At 35.3% G+C, this 24,232-nt stretch overlaps 1 protein-coding gene across 2 annotated transcripts in view; it reads right to left on the bottom strand.

Annotated features, from left to right (window-relative positions):
* Positions 1-609: 609 nt before the first annotated feature.
* The window catches only part of DZIP3 (DAZ interacting zinc finger protein 3), a 104,224-nt gene continuing 80,601 nt past the window's right edge, over positions 610-24,232 (bottom strand). The window contains exons 22-33 of one of the 2 annotated variants that reach the window (XM_011932741.1): positions 23,736-23,804; positions 20,828-20,924; positions 19,262-19,365; positions 17,573-17,660; positions 15,832-15,933; positions 9,126-9,251; positions 6,909-7,048; positions 5,406-5,526; positions 4,766-4,909; positions 4,578-4,679; positions 2,598-2,714; positions 610-2,088 (exon numbers count right to left, since the gene is read on the bottom strand). In XM_011932741.1, coding sequence (XP_011788131.1) covers positions 2,604-2,714; positions 4,578-4,679; positions 4,766-4,909; positions 5,406-5,526; positions 6,909-7,048; positions 9,126-9,251; positions 15,832-15,933; positions 17,573-17,660; positions 19,262-19,365; positions 20,828-20,924; positions 23,736-23,804 — 1,204 coding nt within the window. In that variant the 3' untranslated portion in view covers positions 610-2,088; positions 2,598-2,603. The remainder of the gene's footprint in view (positions 2,089-2,597; positions 2,715-4,577; positions 4,680-4,765; positions 4,910-5,405; positions 5,527-6,908; positions 7,049-9,125; positions 9,252-15,831; positions 15,934-17,572; positions 17,661-19,261; positions 19,366-20,827; positions 20,925-23,735; positions 23,805-24,232) is intronic. The other variant, XM_011932742.1, reaches the window with a different exon arrangement.

Here is a 24,232-nt window from a genome sequence, read left to right as displayed (position 1 = left end):
AAAGTGTTCTGGATCATCCCCCAGTAGGCACAGGCATGACAGTGATCACTCTGTGTGGTAGAATGACCCCTACAACTGTCTTTAAAGTATACATCAAAAACTATAATCCCATTACCTTTAGCACCTAAAGAACTAAATATAACTTTCTGGGGCACTGTCCTACTACATTCTCCCTATATACCAACTACTGCATTAAGTTCTCTGGACCCATCCTTGGAGCTAAGCAGGGCAAGTCAACACCAATACCCCATTACAGCATGAGTTTGTGGAGAAAGCATGTGATGAGGCATCAGAACCCTCAGGTACTGAGACTGGCCTAGCTACTATCTGGCCATGTGACACTGGGTACAACATACCTGTAAAATAAGAGAATGAATTATACGTCACTAAGGGTCCAATGAACTTTGGCATTCTGTTATTCCAAAACAATTGTGGCACTTTATAAGTCTATATAACTGTCTTCTTGGATATTTTCCTTCCCATTTTCCTAACATTTCTCAAAACAGAAGAAAAAGTTTAAGCCCAATTAAGCAGAAAGATACATTTGAAGTAAAGATTTCAAGTAGTTTCAGAACATGCTTATAATAAAATACACAGATAAAATAGTTGTTCAATTAAGAAACATTTATTCTTTTCTAAATGAAAGTGAAATTGCAGTTGTAAATATGAACTACGAAACATTGGTTTTACAAGATAACTAGCTATATGACCGTGACCTTAAAGTGTGATATGGTTTGGTTCTCTGTCTCCACCAAATCTCATCTTGTAGCTCCCATAATTCCATGTTGTGCGAGGGACCTGGTGGGAAACAATTTAATCATGGGGGCAGGTCTTTCCCATGCTGTTCTTGGGATAGTAAGTTTTACCAGATCTGATGGTTTTAAAAATGGGAGTTTCCCTGCACAACTCTCTCTCCTTGTCTGCTGCCATCCATGTTGCCATCCATGCTCCTCTCTGCCTTCCACCATGATTGTGAGGCCTCCCCAGTCATGTGGAACTGTAAGTCCATTAAACCTCTTTCTTCTGTAAATTGCCCAGTCTCAGGTATGTTTTTATCAGCAGCATGAAAATGCACTAATACAAGGTGCCAGACAAGGTGATTAAAGGCTCTATACATTCTAAATTGTGCAATTCTAAGACATTCTTGGCATTTTACATGCCTAGATGACTGCCATCTTGTTTTGATATTTTTCCCTCACATGTTCCAGTCTATTCTCATTACAGAAGAATACATTTAACACAGTTACAGAAACAGAGGTTTTAAATAAAGATTTAAAAGTAACTTCAAAATATATTTGCACTGAAGTATACAGGCAAAATTGTTTCTGAGTCAGGAAGCATTTATTCTTCCCCATAAATTAAATGAAAGTGAAACTGTGAATATGAAGCAAAGAACACTTATCTCACAAGGTAACTCTGAATTCTTTTAATTCTGAAACCAGAGACATGTACAACACTTACAGCATTCACACAACACTGCTGTCAAAATAGGTTTTTGACTGCTAAAAATGAAAATTCTTGGTGACAAGCTTTAGATATGCAACTTAGCCCACTGGGTATTCACTTCATCACAAAAAGCAACTATAGACAAATAGTTTTTCCCTCTCCCCGACACAAGAAAGTGAAATTACAGACTTTTAAAGCAGAAAAAATTTTCTCCAAAATGCAAATGATTAAGGTCCAAGAAACAAATGAACAGAAGATCTCAATTATACAACTGAGTGAGTGATTTAGTTTGCATATTAACTCCTTTTCTTACTACTTCCTGATATCTGATTCTGGCAATATTTATCCTATATCTACTGGGCAAGACACTGGGAACACAAAGAAGTTTTAGACAAGGTCCAGCAGTATGCTGGTTTAACAACTAGCTCTTGAGGGAAAGGTAGGTCTTCACTTACAGCATTTACCAATTTCTATGGTGTAAATGCTCCCTTTGTGGCAGGTTTCAAGCTAGCAACAACTTGACAACTGGCTCATAAAATACCTCAAACTAATGATTGTCACTCATGAGCCATTATAAGCCAGCTCCAACACACCACTGTTTGGCCTCCACCTTCAAGTAGCTCATAATCTCTTCATGGGTACCTATTTAAGGGGATATAAAAGAATGGGGAATATTGAGATAAAATTTAAATCAATTATATTTTTTAGGTAGTTTTAAAAGTTAGAAGGAACACAAATTTCTGTGGGATTTTCCTACCTCTTTACTATTTCCCTTTTCCTCTTGCTTAAATTTATTTCAGGAAATTAAAGTGTAGAATACTTGAGGGGAGAGTAAAGGATGAGTGAAATAAGAATTTAAAAAGACAAGAAAAACATACTAAGAAATATACTAACAGTTATGTTTCCATTACAAGAAAAAACCTACTAAGATAAGAGCAAATATAGTATAACTATTAAAATTCCATCTGCTTCAAGCTCTTTCAGTTCATTTCACAAGTCCTGAAGATTTGTTCTGACTTCTTTGGCTGATGCTTTGACAAAATTAGCTGGCTTCTTTAGCACTATATGGAAGAGCACACAGCTTTACACCACTCACACAAGCAGCTCATAATAAAAGAAAACTGAGCTTCCTTTGCATAGACACCCCTGACCTTGTATTAGATCTTGGGCAACTGCCGACTGGGGTGACCAGGGTATTCTTCCGGTAGCAAAACGTGGAGTCTGCAGGTTGGACATGTCCCCTGTTGCATCAACCATGGTCTAATGCACTAAGGAGCAAAAAGATTTATGTCAGTCTCTCAGAGTTAGCCTAGCAGAGGCAGTTGTCACTCTATGCATCAGGGTTACCAACCAACATGTCTTCTGGTGGATCTTTAAAGCCTTACCCTGTGGATTGTCAAGCCAATTGCTGCAACCATGGCACCTTCCCTGTGGTTTCCTGAACAAAATAGGTGGTAACTGCACAATACCTTTTAGCTAGTTTATTCTACTAGAAATTCTTCCTTCAACCCCAATTTTCAAGTTGATTAGCAATTCTTCCTGACAAGGAAATTGGAGAAACTTGCTATATCCTTTCTTTGGTTTACTATATACTGTTCTCATTTATAATTCAGAAAAAGTCTTAACTAATCATACAAAAGTCACTAATACCTGGTATGAAATGCTTATGGTGTTTGCAGTTAAAATCCCTAGATCATGAATACATTTCTCAGATTTTTTTCTTTGGTGATAATGACAGTCATTTTCGGCTATGAACTATCTGTTAAATCACTTGCTTGAATACCGACTCTCCAAAAACAAATCATTTTTACCTATATAAATAATGGAGGGCCAGGTCAGATGAGAGAGGATTAATAATAAGCACTATATATAATAGGCCCACTAACTATAGTCATAAAAAATAACCTGAATGAATTATATGCTTTCTACTCATGGGCAATGGCAAAGAGTAGCATACATTTTGTTAAACATGTATTTCCTAAATTGTCAGAACCTTATAAACTTCAAAGGGGAAAGTCAATGGCTAAGGATCTTTCCTAGAAAACTTTTGGGATTAGGCGTTTTGTGGATGTATCTTCATATTAGAGCAAATACAAAATATAATTCTGTACCAGGTACCACAAATCATATCTTTGAAATGATGTCTTACAAACATGGCTTGACTGAACTGGCTATTATTCACTTCCCTGAAAAGCCTTTCTTTTCTATGACTACCTTTCCTGTGTCAAATTACATCTCTGCAACAGAGGACTTGGATCCTAAATTATATATCAATAGCAACTGTGTGGCAGTAACACCAGAATTTATATAAATGCCAAGAATCAACAAAAGACATGACAACCTCGCATTTTTTTCTTTTTTTGAGATAGAGTCTTGCTCTGTCACCCAGGCTGGAGTGCAGTGGCCCAATCTCGGCTCACTGCAAGCTCCACCTCCTGGGTTCATGTCACTCTCCCACCTCAGCCTCCCGAGTAGCTGGGACTACAGGCGTCTGCCACCATGGCCGGCTACCTTTGTTTCTGTATTTTTAGTAGAGATGGGGTTTCACCATGTTAGCCAGGATGGTCTCAATCTCCTGACCTCGTGATCCGCCTGCCTCAGCCTCCTAAAGTGCTGGGATTACAGGCGTTAGCCACCACGCCCTGTCCAACCTCACATTTTTCTAACATCAAAACTCAAGCCTGAGTATCTTTCAAAAGCAAATATAGGAGCCTGGAGAGACTGATAAATCTTACGCTTTATGAAAGGGGGCTGTCGTTAATTATGGACAAAGAACACTATGTGGTATTTATAGCATGTCAATTTCAAGTGGTGCTGTTGCCAGTTCTGCCACTAGACTACCACGTCAATCGATATTTGTCCCAGTTCTGTTAGAAGGAACTGTCTACTGTGTACGATCTGACTCTCAACATTGTCCCCTTCTTTGGTAGGGTGGATGGAGATCTGACAGGGCACAATGCAATCCACGGTTACGTATGGGAAAAGCATAAATGTTTCTGTGTGGTACCCAAAAGCTCACAGTTATACCCAGTGGAACTTGGGAGACAATGGATAATGATGCCTATATACAATAGTAAGTAAGGCAGTATGAATCTCATTTAGCTGATTAATGGGAAAATTTAAAGTGTCACCTGAGCGTGGAATTTGTGAGCGCAAGGCAAAACTGAAAGATTTTCTGGAGACAGATTCTCATGACAGATCACACAAGGCTCTTCTTCTTCCTCTTCCTCATCCTAGGGAAAATACAGAAAATGTTAAATTTAGCTCATTGTTTTCTCCCAAATCTAAATGTGTTCAGAATCAACAATTTCAGTCTTACTGGATTATTGGCTCCTTCCCACGTGGCAGGACCTTGTGAAGTGAGGGGCCTCCATGCTGGTTTTGGGGACTGGGCAGCATTAGGCTGTGATGGAGAATGACTAGGTGAAACACAATTAACATTTGACACTGATTTTCCTTGACTCTGAAAATAAGAATATAATGTTTATTTTTTCAGAATTGTCCTAAAACAGTAAGAGCTGACACATTAGCACAGAATGGGGTATAGTAAGAACTAGCAAAAGGGTAAATAATCAGATTTGTGAGAAATCTTGAACAAAATGGTGGCAATACTTGTATACTCAGAGCTAGGTAAAAACAAAAATAACTCTATACATTCTTTTAATTAAAATAAACCTTTCAAGAAAATCAGAAAATATCTCCCTCTTTAGACTCATTCAAAGTAACTAGAGCAAATTTCAAGGAGGTCAGTTTTATTCTAGAATGATTGGGTAATAGGCATTTCAAAAAGACTGCTGATAGCAACTGTTAAGTTGAAGTTGTTATTTACTGTTAATGGATGATTTAATATGATTACAAGTTACTGATTTGCTGAACAGGTTATGGAGATAATTAAAACAGTTAACTACTAGAGTTAAGGGCAGAGAGATACAGGTTTTTTGGCTGTTTTCGCATTTTACCTGAGACTTTTTGGGGTCAATAAACTGGGAAATCTTGCAAACAATTTCATCAAATGTCAGTCCAGACAAGGACTTTCCATGAGCATCCTTCAGTTTCCGTAAGAAATCTGTAAGCTCCTTTCTGGAAGAGATCAAGGAAAGGAAAGGGCAGTAATGATTTTCCTTAGTACCTCTGAGGATGTGTCCACCAAAGGAGATATAAAATCCTATCATTATGATTGATGTGTATCATATAGACAGGACTCTTTAGATCTTTGATCTAAAAAAGTGATCACAGGTCCATCTGCATTTATCTTAAACCAAAATGAAAACTCCTAATTGTGTTCATTAATGATACTTAATGTTTTCATGAGCGATAAAGTTTAGTACTTATTTTCTTTCCAAAAAGAGACTTTGTTTTTGAGAGCTCACTAGGTGAAAATTAAGTTCATCCCCTTATTTATGCACTGGCTTCTTTATACCATCTCTCAAGTGGTCTCTCGCTCAGGATAACATTATTTTTAACTATGTTGCTATTGGTTTCTCTCTTATCAGTGTTAATAGTTGTACTTTTGTAAAACTCAGAAAACAAAGATTAAACAGAACAGGAAAGCAAAGGTTAAAAATTACATTAATTATATAATGAAAGAACCCACAATCATTCTAACTGGTATGTTCCTTTTCAACTCCCAAGATCCACTGACCCAAAGCTTGCATCTACATTTTTGATGGGACAAAGTAGAATGAAATATTTTTGTTTCCCAAATGAAGCGTCATGTCATCAGCCTTATGCAGCTCTTTGATTTATAATGTCTTTATACATATTTATAACAACTGTACTAGAGTTCTGTTGTATTATCTATTCACTATTATGAAATTTATAAAATTATAATTTAACAATGAAGTGTGCCAGTATATATATTATATGTTTGTATTCAAATAAAAATACTTGTGAAAAGTAGAATTATTTCCTTAGACATGAGTTGAGATAAAAGAAACTTCATTTGTGTAGGAATATAATTAAATATCTTTCTACCTAAGGTAGACTGTGAAAAGCACAGTAAAGTTATGATTTCTTGCATTTTTAGTGTTCTCCAACAAAGAAACTATAAGGACTCTCAAAAATAAGGAAATTAGGAAATTAAATCCTAAAGATGTTTGGGCCTTATACAGCATACAATCAACTTAAAATTCACTTTGGAGATAGGTTAAGATAATTATGGCAGTTAGTGTCATTAAAATTGGGTAAGTTTATGTCTAGTTGTACTTTCAGTAAATGAGCAAACCTAAATTTAAAGTTATTCTCTCATGATTTAAGACTAGTAACTTTTTAACGAAGAGGTTCACCACTGAACACTGTCCCTTCCTGGTAAATTTCTTTGTCCTTACCAAGGTCAAGGTAAGGAAACATCTGTACTTTTTTTGTGTTTGTTATGTTTCGCTGAAATGTTTCATTGCCACAATTATGGCTATGAAAACTGGAGAATATGATCTGTATCCACCAGTAAATAAAAACTAAGATACCTGGTTTGTTGTGGAAAGGCAGTTTTCAGCCTGTCTGTAATTCTCTCCCAGTTCATCATGGAGGGATCACTGCCCAGACCTGCACTGGGAGGCACAGCGTCTCCCACAGGCGCTGGCAGCGCCCAGGCTATGCCAGTCATCTGTAAGAGGCAGAGAGTTATAGCCCATCAGGTTTAATTATGAAGAAGTTACATTCCTATACCTCAGAAAATGGGTACAATGAAGAAGAGTACTGGCATACACATTCAATTTTTAAAGTTTTTCTCTTAATTAATATTTCTAATTGTTTATTTTAAACTTATTTTTAAAATAGGACAAAGAAAATGGATAGAATGAAGAAGAATATTGACATACACAATCCCTTTTAGGGTTTTTCTGTTAACTAATACAAACAATATTTCTAACTGTTTATAAATATTTAAAACTTATTTTTAAAATAGGACATGCTTGCTTCAGTAATTACACACATGTACAAAAAACATGAAGGCTGTTTACTGCTGTTTCTTTTTTAACAGTGAAAACTGAAAAAAACCTGATGTCTATAGAGGAATGAATAAATTATGGCACATCTAATCGAGTTTTTAAAAATAGAACTGTATGTCTGGGCATAAGAGATATGCATGCAACATGATTTTTTAAAACGTCTATGGCACAGTATGATATTACTTCCTTTTATATTAAAAAATTTAAAATGCGTATGTATACATGGAGAAAGGTCTGTAAATTACCATGCATAAGAAGTGATTATTTCTTAGGGATTCAGTTGCACAGTAACTTTGTTTTCTAATGTGCTTACATTTCTATATTATTCACATTTTGTGATTAGCATATATACCTTTATAACAAGAAAGTAAAGTTACATTTTCAAACAACCAAATAAAGATGGGAATACTGCTAGAATTGCTCTGCCCAATGTCTCATCAATGTTGTGGACAAAGGTGGTACAGAAGTTGTTGTGACTCTTAACCATGAAACTGTCAGTTTTCTCCATATTTTATGGTAGTTCCTTCTTAAGATTCTAATTAAATAATATAATAAGTGAATATCTTTGGAGTGCTCATCTGATTACTAAGATAATCATGAACACCGTACCTTTTATGTAAGGCTCTAATGGGTCATTTTCAAATATTAGGTTATTATTCGTGAAAAACTAGCAACTACTACCAGTCATTGTAATAATTTGTACAGCGCCTAATAAGTGAGGAGAAGCAGAATATTTCCCAGAAATCTGAATTTGCTTCAATGTCAAGCTTTACCCCAGGAATCAGAAAGTAATTAGGAGGTTAAGGTATTCTAATGTTTTTAATAAAATTTTATCATAGTTTCTTATAGAATGGTGGGCAAGCAAATTGCAAGAGTTAACACTGTAATATCATGGTAATAAAAACATGTGTTACTTATTTAGCATGTTAAGGACTATATACAGATTTGTTTATAGACAGGTAGCCTCGACAATAATGAGCAGAGTTCATTTGACCATATATTTCAAAAGGAAACTGTTAGCAATATATGGGGACCAGAAAAGAAAAGAAACAATTAATTGCACCTAAATATAGGAAAATGCAGATTAGAGAATTTTCATTAATTACATCTAACATCATTCTTTTGGAAGATTTTTCTTTAATAAAAAAAAGTTTACCTTCACCAAGATTACAACTGATAATTTTGGTAATTTCAAATTTATTTGTTCCTTCTTCAGGTTTGGATAAAGTTTATCTGGCTATTTGTAACTGGAAAGATTTATAACTTTACAGTTTACGTTCCAAGGTGATGCTATATTTTATTGTCTGTTTATAGATACAGTTGAAACAATATCCTACTATGTGTGTGTACGTGTGTGGAAATAAAATTTATAATTTAGTTTGTTGTGACTTAGCTTCTTTGCTTTTCAATCTTCCCAACAACCATGCCAAAAAAATCTATTAAAAACATCAATTTACCCTTCATTGTTTCCTGTTTCAGAAGCAATACTATAATTTTAAGGATTCTGTAGTATAAAAACATATTTATCTTTGTATCCCAAAACTAAGCTAGTATCAGTTAAATAATATAAGTAACACCCTGAGCACAGTGCTTGACAGGAAGCATTCATTCATCACCATCACCACCATCATTATCATATCAAATAAATGAACAAAATGAAGATACTCATTCAGGAAGTCCACTAGAGTAATAAAAAAAACTAATTAACATCTATTCCACCAAGAAAGCTTTTACCAGGGGGGCTCTAGGTTGGCCAGTCGCAGAGACGACTCCCGGACAAACTGCAGGCATTTGAGGAACAGTAAGTATGGGTCTAAAGAAAGATTCTTTCACAAGGGGTCTTCCTAAGAACTGCTGCATCTAAAATAGAAAAAAAAATAATAACAAACAAAAAACCCCGCACATATTTATACATTTATTTAGAACATCATCTAAATTCATACAGCAATATGGCGGGGGGGGGAGAGAGACACTCATATGAACTCAAGATACAAAGCACATTAGAAACAATGTATGTCAGATAATGAAATATATGAATATCAGAAAAACAAAGGGCAATGAGATATACTGAAAACAGCATTGACAAAAAGGCAGAAAAGAAATAGATTCTAGTCATATTTCTCTCTACCTAGTTGAATAACCTTGGAAACCAATTTCCTAAACGATAAAATGAGAGGGTTGTATAAAGTAATCATTAAGGTTCCCTCCCAACTGTAATCATACAGGACTATGCAAAGGAGATTCTCAGGAAGTGTTATCCATGTTGGTGGGCAATACTGATACTCAGAAATTTCACAGAACCCCAAGTTATCCATAGAAAATATTTTATATTGGAGGTAATACTTGATGAAATTCTGACTTAATGTTTAGTTCCAAGGAGAGCTGGAGGAGGAAGTGGGATGGGCCTGGGAGATAAACTGTGATATAGTGATTTGCAGATATGCTTGTGGGTATTACTGTACTTCCCAGGGGGTTATGGAAATCTAGACCTTCTTAGCAGCTATCTGTGGAAAAGATACCTTGATGGCTGGAGTACAGAAGGGGGCAGATTTATTGAATATGTACTATGTGCCAGGCCTACTACTGGCATAAAGCGTAAAGCAGGAGTTCAATAACAATTAAGTTACTGAACCTAAAAAATGAGGAACAGCAACATAGCTCTAATTAATGATCTTAAAACTATCATATGAAAAATTAGTGGGGAACTTTACAATGGATAGACTGGATTGGCATTTGAGTCTTAACGTCTGAAAAGAATATTATGTACCTGCTAGGTAAGAAAAAGATTTTTTTAAACAACTGGGGAAATAAAAATTCCAACTGGATATTAAAAATTACAATTTTCTTAGGTAAGACAATGGTGTTATGATTATACCCAGTAAGAGTTCCTCATCTTTTAGGATATAGCCCAAAGTATAAATGGATAAATTGTATAAACATCTGGGGTTTGCTTTAAAATATTCCAGTGGAGAGGAAAAAGGGAATGACATAAAACAAGGCTGACAATATGTTGATAATGCTGAGGCTGGCTCCTGGGTTTGAAGAGGTTCATACTATTTTTTACAAATGTGTCAAATTTTTTACATGTAAAGACTTAAAAAAATGAAAGAATAGTGGGTACTCAGTCAACAGTCCTGCTCTGTTTGAGAACCACTATTACTTAACACTTTATTTTTATTTTTGATGGACACGCAATTGTACATTTTTAGGGGTACAATGTGATGTTTTCATACATGTATACACTGTGTAATGATCAAAGGGTAATTGGCATATCATCACCTCATTTGTCATTTCTTTGTGGTGGTAATATTCAAAATCCTCTCTTCTAGGCATTTTGAGATATACAATACCTTACTCTTAACTATAATAATCTTACTAAATAGAATGCCAGAACTTATCCTTCCTAATTGTACCCATTGACCAACCAACCTCTCCCTGTGCTCGCCTTCCATCTATCCTCCCTAGTCTCTGGTAACCACTGTTCTACTAATTAATTTTATGAGACCAACTCCTTTAGATTCCACATGTGTGGGATCAGGTAGTATTTGTCTGGCTTATTTAATTTAATATAATGTCCTCCAGGGTCATCCATGTTGTCACAAATAACAGGATTTCATTCTTTTTTATGACTAAATAGTATTTCATTGTGTATATATACATTTTCTTTATCCATTCAACCTTTATGGACACTTAAATAGATGCCATATCTTAGCAATTGTAAATAATGTTGCAGTGAACATGGGATTGCAGATGTCTCTTTAGGATACTTGACTTCATGTCCTTTCCCACTATACCCAGTAGTATACCCAGTGGATCATATGGTAGTTCTATTTTTAATTTTTTGAGGAACCTCGATACTGTTTTCCATAATAGCTGTCCTAATTTACATTCCCACCAACAGTGTGTAAGGGTTCCCTTTTCTCCACATCATCACCAAAATTTGATATCTTTTTTTTTTAATAATAGCTATTTTTTAAAAAATTATTTAAGTTCTGGGATACATATGCAGAATGTGCAGGTTTGTTACATAGGTATACACATGCCATGCTGGTTTGCTGCACCCATCAACCCTTCAACTACATTAAGTATTTCTCCTAATGCTATCCCTCCCCTAGCTCCCCACCCTACAAAAGGCCCCAGTGTGTGATGTTCCCCTCCCTGTGTCCATGCGTTCTCATTGTTCAACTCCCACTTATAAGTGAGAATATGCAGTGTTTGGTTTTCTGTTCCTGTGTTAGTTTGCTGAGAATGATGGTTTCTAACTTCATCCATGTCCCTGCAAAGGACATGAACACATCCTTTTTTATGACAGCAGAGTATTCCATGGTGTATATTTGCCACATTTTCTTTATCCAGTCTATCACTGATGGGCATTTGGGTTGGTTCCAAGTCTTTGCTATTGTGAACAGTGCTGCAATAAACATACGTGTGCATGTGTCTTTATAGTAGAATTATTTATAATCCTTTGGGTATATACCTAGTAATGGGATTGCTGAGTCAAATGGTATTTCTGGTTCTAGACCCTTGAGGAATCGCCACACTGTCTTCCACAATGGTTGAACTAATTTACACTCCCACCAACAGTGTAAAGTGTTCCTATTTCTCCACATCCTCTCTAGTATCTATTGTTTCCTGACTTTTTAATGATTGCCATTCTAACTGGCATAAGATGGTATCTCATTGTGGTTCTGATTTGCATTTCTCTAATAACCAGTGATGATGAGCTTTTTTTCATATGTTTGTCGGCCACATAAATGTCTTCTTTTGAGAAGTGTCTGTTCATATCCTTCACCCACTTCTTGATGGGGTTGATTTTTTCCTGTAAATTTGTTTAAGTTCTTTGTAGATTCTGGCTATTAGCCCTTTGTCAGATGGATAGATTGCAAAAATTTTCTCCCATTCTGTAGGTTGCCTGTTCATTCTGAAGATAGTTTCTTTTGCTGTGCAGAAGCTCTTTAATTAGATCCCATTTGTCAGTTTTGGCTTTTGTTGCCATTGCTTTTGGTGTTTTAGTCATGAAGTCTTTGCTCATGCTTATGTCCTGAATGGTGTTGCCTAGGTTTTCTTCTAGGGTTTTTAGGGTTTTAGGTCTTACATTTAAGTCTTTAATCCATTTTGAGTTGATTTTTGTATAAGGTGTAAGGAAGGGGTCCAGTTTCAGTTTTCTGCATATGGCTAGCCAGTTTTCCCAACACCATTTATTAAATAGGGAATCTTTTCCCTATTGCTTGTTTTTGTCAGGTTTGTTAAAGATGAGATGGTTGTAGATGTGTGGCTTTATTTCTGAGGCCTCTGTTCTGTTCCATTGGTCTATATATCTGTTGGGGTACCAGTAGCTGTAATAACTAAAGTGAGGTGACATCCTGTAATTCTGATTTGCATTTCCTTGAATTCTTCTTATTCATGAATATGACATATTTTTCCATTTCTTTATGCCCTCAATTTCTTTCATCGATGTTTTATAGTTTTCAGGGTAGTGATCTTTCTCCTCCTTGGTTAAATTTATTTCCAGGTACCTTTGTTTTTTGTAGCTATTGTAAATGGGATTTTCTTAATTTCTTTTTCAGATTGTTCACTATTAGTAAACAGAAATGCTATTGATTCTTGTATGTTGATTTTGTATCCTGAATCTTTACCAAAGTTGTTAGTTCTAGGAGTTTTTAAGTGGAGTCATTGGGATTTTCTATATATAAGATCATTTGTTTGAAAAAAGGGACAATCTGACTCCCTTCTTTCCAATTTGGATGTCTTTTATTTCTTTCTCTTGCCTAACTGCTCTGGCTAGGATTTCTAGTACTATTTTTATTAGAAATAAAGTGGGCATCCTTGTCTTGTTTCAGATCTCAGAGGAAACACTTTTAACCTCTTCCCATTTAGTATAATGTTAGCTGTGGGTTTGTCATATATAGCCTTTCTTGTGTTGAGGTATGTACCTCCTCTACCTAATTTTTTGAGCGTTTTAATCATAAAGTGACGTTGAATTTTGTCAAATGTTTTTTCTGCATCTATTGAAATGATCATATGGTTTTTGTCTTTCTTTCTGTTGATATGATGTATCATATTTACTGATTTGTGTATTTTAAATAACCGTTGCATGATCTTTTTAATGGTACTAACACTTCTTTGAGGATTAAACAGCCAAGTTACAAAAATCAAGATACAATGAAACACATAGAATTACTGGGTTAAACTGGGAACAATCCACACTTTCACAGAATTTTCTACTACGTAAGTCTGATGACCACTCCTTAGAATACTAGTATCCCAGAAATAGATGGGACTTGAGTGATCAGATCATCCAGTACAATTTCCTAATTTATTGATGGGAAAGCAAAAGTCCAGAAGAGCTGATTTTCCCAAGATCAACATAGCTCTTCACAAAGTTAGGATCTGAACCCAGACCTCATTAGTATACTTCCATTGTATGTACCATCTCAGTTTACAGCAAATAGTGCTGTAATGTTTCTAGCTGCTCTTCTCCCAAACTCTCTCCTTTAATGTTCAGTGGTCACCAATGCTTGTACTTTAACACAACTGTTAGCTTAATCAAGCACAGCAATGACCCTAATTAGGAAGCACAAAAGATACAGGTGAACCCCTCAGAATGTTAGCAAAGGATGCTTATAAATTACCACACAGCCTAACAGCCAGTGGGTTTTTGTACTTAACTAAACCTGGGTAAGACACGTCAGACATAAGAAAGTCTCCAAAGGGATAAAAAGATCTGGAGGGTCTGGAGGTCAAGGTTTGACTATGTTTGTCAGACACAGAGTATCACTTGCATCAGACAGCCAAGGCTTATACTGGTCTGCTTCCAGGAAACTCCAAACAACAGCTCTGTATGTAGCTTCACAGTCTGTGGACCCATTTTATAGTTAAGAGCCATGGAAGAGTTTAACTACAATCTAAGGACAGTATTTTGAATATGTGCAGAAGGTACAGTGTTTTTAGATATCCTACAAAAAAATATGTGTTACTACAGGGAATCTTTGGAATTTCTCTGGAACACATTCCTTATCAGAGTAGTTGGGTATGATGATGATCCAAGCCTAGAATAATAATGTTCATAATCCACTGTTCCTATAGAAACTGAATTAACCAAAAATATAAAAGGCAATACTATCATTCTAAACTAAAGCCCATGGTATATATCCCATAATTCTTTTAGTTATAGATCCTGCTTTTGAAACAGTATCCATACAGATGATAAAATTTTTAAATTCTTTGTTATACTCAACCATGAGGAGAAATAACATTTTTAGATTTCTATTATAAGCAGGAGTGGTGATATCAAAGCCATCTGTCCCCCAATATCTTACATTTTTCCTCTCTTCCTACCACCAGATCTCTTAGAATAATACAAATTATCATCTAATGACATCTTCTTAAAAGGTCTTTTGGACAGTTGTGTGAATTTACTGAGTTAGGGTACTATGTTTCCCAAAAATACAGTATGGGGATTAGTTTATCTGATTAAGATCCACTTGTCCCTAACAACAAGCAGAGAAGGGGCAGAAGTGAAAGCTGTCCTTGCTGTTGAAGGTAGAATAGAATATAAAACTTCACAAAAAGAAAGTCTAAAGTAGAAATGCAGAGGTGAGGTCCAGCTGTGCAGGGTATTACATTGAGATGTTTCGGTCATCTCGTGCAGTGATCCCCAATCTTTTTGGCACCAGGGACTGGTTTCATGGAAGATAATTTTTTCATGAACTGGGGAGTAGAGATGGTTTTGGGAGAATTCAAGCACATTACATTTATTGTGCACTTTATTTCTAGTATTATTACATTGTAATATATAATAAAATAATTATATAATTCACTATAATGTAGAATAAGTGGGAGCCCCAAGCTTGTTTTTCTGCAACTAGATAGTCCCATCTGGGGATGATGGGAGACAGTGACAGATCATCAGGCATTAGATTCTCACAAGGAGCATACAACCTAGATCCTTGACATGCATAGTTCACAATATGGTTCATACTCCTGTGAGAATCTAGTGCTGCAGCTGATCTGACAGGATGCGGAGCTCAGATGGTAATGTGAGCAATGGGGAGCAGCTGTACATAAAGTTTTGCTTGTTTATCCACCGCTCACCTCCTGCTGTGCACTGGTCCATGGCCCAGGGGCTGGGGACCTCTGATCTGAGTATTCATCATTTAGCTCCCACAAGGTAGGTGAAATAGGATGAATGAGAAAATATTACTCTATGTATATCAAATGCTTCACTAAAATCCAATGATACAACCTATTGTACAGGCCTCGCCCATCTAATTATTTCATCTGGTGACTCGAAGGTATGGTCTTAATTACAACTGATACTCACAATATGCGCCTATTCCATTTTGAACACACATTAAACATACTGTATATTCAGTGTTTCACAGCCCTTACCATTTGTCAAAATGAAAAGGGCAATTATTCAAAATGTTGTATTTCTTACCAGTATCTCAGGACTGGGTGGTGGAGGAGGAAGCTGGACTGGAGGCAAGGTACTCAAGGCAAATCCTTGCTTTACTTTGTTTATTTGTTCATTGTACTGTGTCTGGTAGAAGAAGACTAAAAACACTTTAGACAACAACCAACTTTAAAGAGACAGTATATGGGAATATCTGATGTAGTTTTGAATAATACAACATAAAAGAGTGGTTCCCAACCTGTCAGAAATAATATAAAAACAGGTTCTGACTAAAAAAAAAAATTCTACAGACCATCCCCACATGTAAACAGTTGTATTTTTAAGAGTCATTATTGGTTAATAAGAAACAGAGACACAGATAATTCACAGATCCTTGTGATAATTCCTCAGTGTTTCCAAAATTTTCAGCTCTAAAATAGGAACCACTGACATAAATAAAAAAAGAGACTAAAGATTCAAGAAGCTATAAATATTATACTGGCTAAAAAATAGAAGAAAAAATGTATTTGTAACAAGCAGTTAAACTACTTGCAAATGTTCACTTTAAAAACTGAAGGAAAAATTTCAGAGATTACTTACTAAATTCTACATTGTGTTTATCTCACAATCTGTAACTCTAGCTTGCTCTAGCTCCATGTACATTTTATTCTCTTGGATTCTGACAAAAACTCTCACCTGGAAGTTTAACAACACGTTTTCAACATTTTTTGGCATTGTCCCCACTTTTGCTTACCACATTATTTTGTAAAGAACCCATAAGAACTGGGAAAGAAAGTCTTATAAAACAAAACATTTAGAAACTTCTGCATGGAGGACATGTGCTTGGAAGAAAACATGGGGCAGGTCTTTTGAGGCCAAAATTTTGAATAAACCCAACAGAAACCCTAAGCATCACTAAAGATTGAGTAAGAAAGAGTTTGGAGAGAAACAGTGAAAACCGCCAAGGGAGCTGGACAAATATGCAGTTGCTTTTGGCACTTCACAATTGAATGGCAAGGTTTTTTTGTTTTTTTGTTTTTTTTGCTGACAGTGTTGTGAAATCACAAAAAAATCAATATTATATATCGACCTTAGTATATAAATATAAAAAGATTCTAAAATAAAATCAATTAATAAATAGTCAGTGGATTATCTCTTTAGATTATCTGTAGCATGGTCTTAGACCAGTACTTAGGAATTTACGATTTTGCATTATGGAATAATTACATAAAAAGTTAGACTGAAAACAAATACAGGCCTACTTGATTTTCCTTTAAATTCTGTAAACACATTATTACTCAGACTGCATTAAAACATTTAGCTTTTATTCCAAATTTTCTTTTAGAGACAGAGTCTCACTCTGTAGTCCAGGCTGTAGTGCAGTGGCATGATCATAGCTCACCACAGTCTTGAGCACCTGGCTCAAGTGATTCTCTCGCCTTGGCTCCCAAAATGCTGGGATTACAGGCATGAGTCACTGTGCCTGGCCAAAACATTTAGTTTTGATTGGGGCACTGTTAGCTTTGAAATTCTAGAAAAGCTAGGTGTGAGGGCACAATTTTTGAGTTTATTATTTTCTTGACTAAGGATATAAAAGACTACATGTGTGAATCTAGGATGTTATCTACAACCAACCACAAGGAAGTAATCTCAAAGTGAAGGCATAAACTTTAATAACTAAAATGGAAAATATGTTATTCCTTAATTTTTTCTACTAATATGTTTTCTAACTTTACACCATCTATAACATTAAGCCAATTTTCTCTAAATATACTTCAGGACTTACCCTGAGGAATGCAATCTTGTTTCTAACATCTGCCACAATGGCATTCCAACTGTCTACCGCAGCCTTTAATTGAAGTGATTCTAGGTTGCTGTTTTAGAAAAGGAGACACAAAAGAAAGTTCTTTCTTTTTATAACACTGAGGTTTCCAAACATGTCTATCATGCTTTCTAGCATATATGTCAACAAAACACAAAACTACCCCCATCACCAACAATTACTTCAAATGGGCATAAAGAGGTATGGACAGGTGTGTTACTAAAAATAACAAAAACAGTAATAAAAAAATTCATTTTTCAAGAGCAAATATGATTGATGCTTCCAGAACAAGTTTTTTTTTTTCTATCTTGATGATATATTTTTAGTACATATTATAAAACCTTTGTAAGGAATCTTTCCAATGAAGCAGGAAAGCCTTAGTAATCTAATACAGTGATGTTCTCTAAAATGTTGACTCATGTTGGAAGCAAGTTTTGGACTATCTTCACATTAACTCTGACATGAAAAAGCCATGGTTGGCCTATATGGCTCCTTTGCAAATTAGAAAAAGATACTGTCTCTGGGAGGATAAATTAGAAATACCCTCTCTATGAGGATAAATGAGGTTGCTGCCTTTATACAGTACATAAATTGCACAAACAATAGTTTTATCAACTCATGCCTACCAAATGACTTAACAAAGGTAGGAACAACTTGAAGTCGTTAAGGTCTATTATCTCTAGAAAAAATATTTCATATGGCCTTTTAAAAGGTTTTATCCGTTATAACATCCCACGCCAGTATCACCCAGCCCAACAATTTTATAAGAGCTGAACAAGTTATCACTAGGATAATCTCATACAAAGAAGTTCCATAATATCCTAATGTATAGAGCACTCTTTCTGCTTCTAGCAAGCAAAAATAGATCATTTACAACAGTACTTCCCTGAGTGCACATCAGTATATCCTGATAATCTTGTGAAACATCAAAGACTCTGATTCTTTAGAATGAAAGAACAATGCTGATTATTAAAATAATAATCATTTAAAAATAATGATGCCTGGGTCCCAGAGATTCTAATTTAATTAATTCTTTAAGTTTGGTGTACCCCATGAAATTATACATTCAAGGAGAGGTTCATGCAACCTGTTCAATATTTGAAAATTACTCTATAATTACTATAAAAGCATAGCAGAAGAGTACCCTTAACATACGATTTAGGTGTTAATACTGATGTTTCCCTCAACATATTCCCTAGGTGTTTAAAATCAGGTATTATAAAGGAAAACAATTAGAAAAAAACTCTTCCAATTAGAATCTACCTTGTTTCATAAGTATCTGGTGTTCATGTATGTCTCTGAGACTTTTGATCTACTTCACTACAGAGAAAGGGAAAAAATCTTTCAGCAGCTACTATTGTACATAGTACTCAGTAGACTTCTCAGTGCTTCAGCAGAAGCAGCCAAGTACAAGCATCAAAGTAACTAAATGACTTTTGAGGTTTAACAACAACAACAACAACAGCTTCTGGTAAAAGGAATTTCAGGGGGGAAAAAACGAAACAAAACAAAACAAAACAAAAAAACCCACAAGAGCTTCTTTAAGAACTCCGATGTCACATATGTAAAACATATCACAGATTACATTCAACTGTGGAGACAACTGCTAACATCTCTAAAATTAATATACATTAAGGAAGGGGGAAAGATTACCTTGCTGCCATGTGAGTCACCCTGGCAAGCTGATTGAGACATTCCTTTTCAGTCTGCTCTAGATGAAGCAAACCAAAATCCCTACGACACTGTAAGAAATACACCTACAGGTTTTTGAGAGAAAGAGAAAGAAGTTGAAGGTGTGCTTGTAAAGGAACATTCTCTTCTCAATCATCTCAAGTAAATTTAAAACTATTTCTCAATTTCTTCCAATAGCATCTAGGTTCCTTGACCATTCAAGATACATCACAAAAGCTTTTAAATCAATGCCACCTATGCAATTCTAATTTCCTTATTTAATGGTTACTAGGTTGGTAAACATTCTAGAGCACGTCTTTTCAAATGTGCACTCATACTGGGATAATCTCAGAAACTTTCAAAAATGATGCCTTTGTCCCAGATATTCTAATCTGATTGATACTGAGTATAGCTTGGGCATTGGCATTTTTAAAAGCTGTCTGGTAATTCTAACATGCAGTAGTTTGAGAACACTCCTGCTATCTATTTTTTTGGTCACTGATGAAGAGGGAATAATAAGATCATACAGAAAGATACAAATGGGCTTGGGAGATTACGTAGTTCAGTGTCTCTCCCGCAGCAGGAATCCTTTCCATATCACTACTTGTATTCATTTAGCTTCTGTTTTTTACTACTAAACACTCAGTATTCACTAAAATACACTGTTGGACAGTATTAAGTATTAGAAAGTTCTTTCTTTCTAAAATTAATAATAGAAGCACAAAGAAACTTACTGATTAAAAACAATAAAAAACACTGTATACAAACTTGAGCTTTTAAAGTAATCTGAACTTTTTCTTTTGTTAAAGCTAATATCCCAACAGTATTCTTCATGGATTTTTGGTTCAGATACTACTACTTGGTTGCTGACTTCCAGGATCCCAAGTACTCTGCTAGAGAATAGAGCTTACCCACGACAGAGGTGGAAGGTTTGTAGTGCTTTTAATGTCACTGAGCTCTCCAAAAATGTGAATCTTATTGTGTATCAAGTTTTGTTATGTATATATAAAAATTACATACACATATACAATCATATTTCTTTTGAGAGACCCTAGTTATGTGGTGTTCTAACTTAGAAAAATTTGGGTAACTTTACTGCAGTCTGAAAAGTTGGGTTTTTCATATTCAGGTGTATGATATGTATGTATTTTTGTATGTATTTTTGTAAGATCTATATCGGAAGTAGCAAACAGAGAAGATATTGTGGCAGCAATAAAATGTTATTATTAGAACTTTGGCTTAGTGACTTGGCTTCATGAGAATTTCCCCAAGATGTCTGTATTTGCTATACATACTGTAATAGACCAATTTCTTCAAGTCATTGGGGGAAAACAACATAAGATCATCAAAACTGTAGTATTCACACATGATATGCCAATGAGTCAAAAAAGCACAAGACTTTGAGCTGTATTTTCCTGGCTGATACTAAGATGTCTTATTTCTGTTTATACAAAAAACAATCTTTTAAAAATTCTTTAGTATGATGGTATACAAGTAAAACTTTTCCCCTCACCCCATACCCCTGTCCCCGTTTTGTTTTGTTTTTACCTCCGCTGTTAAAGCTCTGCTAGTTTCTGCATTCAGTTTGCTTATGTATGTTTTCATTGTGCTTTCCAGATTATGTTTTTCCACTTCCCACTGAGATCTGAAATACATAAGATCATTAAACACTCTGCAATATTACATCAAGCACAGCCTTTTTCATCTAATTCAGGAGGAAAAAAGATAAGTTATACAATCAGTAGGAACTTATTTCTTGGAGAAGTATATATAGCACATAGAAACAAGAGAGGATATTGTTCAATCCCTACTGTTATTCTTTACTATCAAGAGTATAGAAGTTTTAAAGCTATCAGGGTAGAGGTTATGATTCAAAACTTGGCTCTGAAATCAAGTTGTCTGAGGATGAATCTTAGCTCCACAACTTATTAAAAGTAAAACCCCTGGGCAAGTGCAATGAACTGAATGTTTGTGTACCCCCAAAACTCGTATGTAGAATCTTAACCCCCAAAGTGAGGGTATTAGGAGGTGGTGTCTTTGGGAGATGATCAGTCATGAGGGCGGAACTCTAATGAATGGAATTAATGCCCTTTTAAAAAAGGCTTGAAAGAGCTCCCTTGCCTGCCTTCTGCTATGTGAAGTTACAGTGGGAAGACGGCTGTCTATGAGGAAGTGGATCCTCACCAGATACCAAATAGGCTGCTACCTTGATCTTGGACTTCCCGGCTTCCAGAACTGTGAGAGATACAATTCTATTTTTATAAGCCACCCAATCAATGGTACTTTGATAGAACAGTTCAACCTAAGACAGCAAGCTATTCAATTTCTCTATACCTCAGTTTCCTCACATGTAAAAATCAGGAAAATGGAAAAAATGGTACTACTTACCTTAAAGAGCTGTTGTGAAAACTAATTCAGATAATATAAAGCACTTTGTGTTTGGCATATAATAAGCACCAAATAAATGTTAACTATTATCTTGATTAATAAGTTCTACATAAAATTTCTATAAGCTTTTTTGTATCTCAACGATAGTAACCACACAGGTTTTTATTATACCTATCATTAAGTGAAGTCACTGCATTAAAATATTTGACTGGTTATTTCAGTGCTCACATTCAACATTTTTGAATGAAAGCAAACCCTATAGTTTGAGAGGGAAGGAGGGAGATGACGGTAAAGACATTGTTTATGAAGGACATTAGGGAAATGGTTACCTATGAGGTTCCTTTTTTTTCTATCCCATCTCAGTTTCTTACACTTGAGTCCCAGAATTCTATAAACATACAAACCAAATTCTAAATTTAATGAAAACAATTAATTGAAAATACAGCATTATAATAGAGACTGTCACAAAGGCCGTCCTTGAGGTTTTATTATTAGAAACACTTGGATACTTGAGGACCTAACAAACATTGATGAGAAACTTGGTAACAGTATATTATAATATCACTAAGGTTAGACTTTTTTGAGGAGAAAAAAATAAAATATTCAAGCAAATATATTAACACAAAAGGAATTAATTATTATACCATTAAATATCATGTAAAATTTGCCTAAAAGAAAAAAATTACAAATTGGACTTCATCAAATTAAGTTTTGTGCTTTAAATGACATCAAGAAAATGAAAAGGCAACACACAGAATGAGAGTATTTGAAAATCATGTATCTGATAAGGGACTTCTATCTGATAAGGGACAAGAACTCTTAAAACTCAACAATAAAAAGACAATCTAATTTTTTAAATGGGCAAAGGATTTGAATAGACATTTCTCCAAGAAGATACGTAACTGGTCAATAAGCACATGAAAAGATGCTCAACATAATTAATCAGTGGGAAAATGCAAATCAAAACCACATTTATATACTATTTCACACATAATACAATGGGTAAAATAAAGATGTAATCTAACGTGTAAGAAATGTTGATCAGAATGTGGAGAAATTGAAACCCTCATACACTGTTTATAGGATTATAAAATGGTGCAGCTACTTGGAAAACAGTTTGGCAATTCCTCAAAAAGTTAAACATAAAGTTTACTGATCACCAAGCAATTCTACTCCTTGGTACATACCCAAGAAATACAAAAACATGTTCACAAATCTGTATGTAAATATTGATAACAGTATTCATAATAGCCAAACAATGGAAACAAGCCAAATGTCCATCAACTGATGAAAAATAAGATAAGATATAGCCAAGGAATGGAATATTATTTATCCATAAAAAGGTATGAGTAATGATACATGCTACAACATGGATGAATTTTGAAAATATGTTAAGTGAAAAATGTTACTCACAAGAGGCTACATATTATGTGATCCAATTTATATGAAATGTTCAGAAGAGGCAAATCCACACAGACAGAAAATAAATTAGTGGTTGCCAGAAGCTGGAGGAGGGGAGAATAGGGAATGACATCTAATGGGCTTCTTTTTTGGGGTGACAAAAATGTTCTGGAAATAGCTAGTGGTGATGACTGTAAACCTCTGTGAATATTCTAAATCAACAAATTGTATATTTTAACAGAGATAATTTTATGCTATATGAAATGGATTTCAAAAAGGTGTTATTAAAAAAATTACCCACAGGCAAAATAGATGAATAAGAATAAAACTTGGCCAGTTTCATAAAGCAGCCACATCTAATAGTATTGATTGGGGTAACTCTTAAGGTCTAGTCTCTGGCAGTAGTTTGTTCTGGGACTGTACCGCTGCTGATACAGATTCTTCTAGCAGTTTTCTAGAGTCAAAGCTAAAGCGACCATACCTCCCTACTTGCCTAAGATACTCCCAGTTTACACCTTTTGTCCCAGTGTATTATTAATACTGTTCAATATCAGTCTCAAAAGTATGCCAGTTTGAAAGATAAGTAACATCGATATGCCAGTCAGAATGTGTTGAGTGAAGTACAGTTTCAGAGAGAGTGCACCCAAAGATAAAGCTAAATTTGTACCTTTTCATAGAAAGTTGCTCTTTAAGGTTCTTGATTTCATTATCTTTAGCATGGATTTGACGCTGTAATCTACGCAAACAAGCAAGAAAGTCAAAAGATGTTAGAAATTATTTGTCGTTAACACAGTCAGAACAGCTCTAACTACAGCTGTGGAGGAGACAAAGTATGTCCATTTGGTGCCACAAATCTTGAGCCTGAATACAACTGAACTCCTAGAACTGGTCCTTTTAAAATGTATCTTGTTTCTGATGTCTGATTTACTGACGTCCCAAAGAGAGGGGAACTAAGTTCTAATTCAGTAAATTAGAAAGCAAAAGAGAAGTGTTATCTTGCATCCCAAGCACAGTGACTTGGCAAAATGTCTTTAGCTCTTCATGCTTCAGCTTACCTACTAGAAAACAAGAGATGGCCTGTAATCCCAGCACTTTGGGAGGCCGAGACAGGCGGATCACGAGGTCAGGAGATCGAGACCATCCTGGCTAATACGGTGAAACCCC

The sequence above is a fragment of the Colobus angolensis genome, unplaced genomic scaffold (genome assembly GCF_000951035.1).
Source record: "Colobus angolensis palliatus isolate OR3802 unplaced genomic scaffold, Cang.pa_1.0 Scaffold98, whole genome shotgun sequence".
NCBI lineage: Eukaryota > Metazoa > Chordata > Mammalia > Primates > Cercopithecidae > Colobus > Colobus angolensis.
The sequence above is the reverse complement of the archived record's forward strand: the minus strand, read 5'-3'. Positions and strand labels throughout refer to the sequence as shown.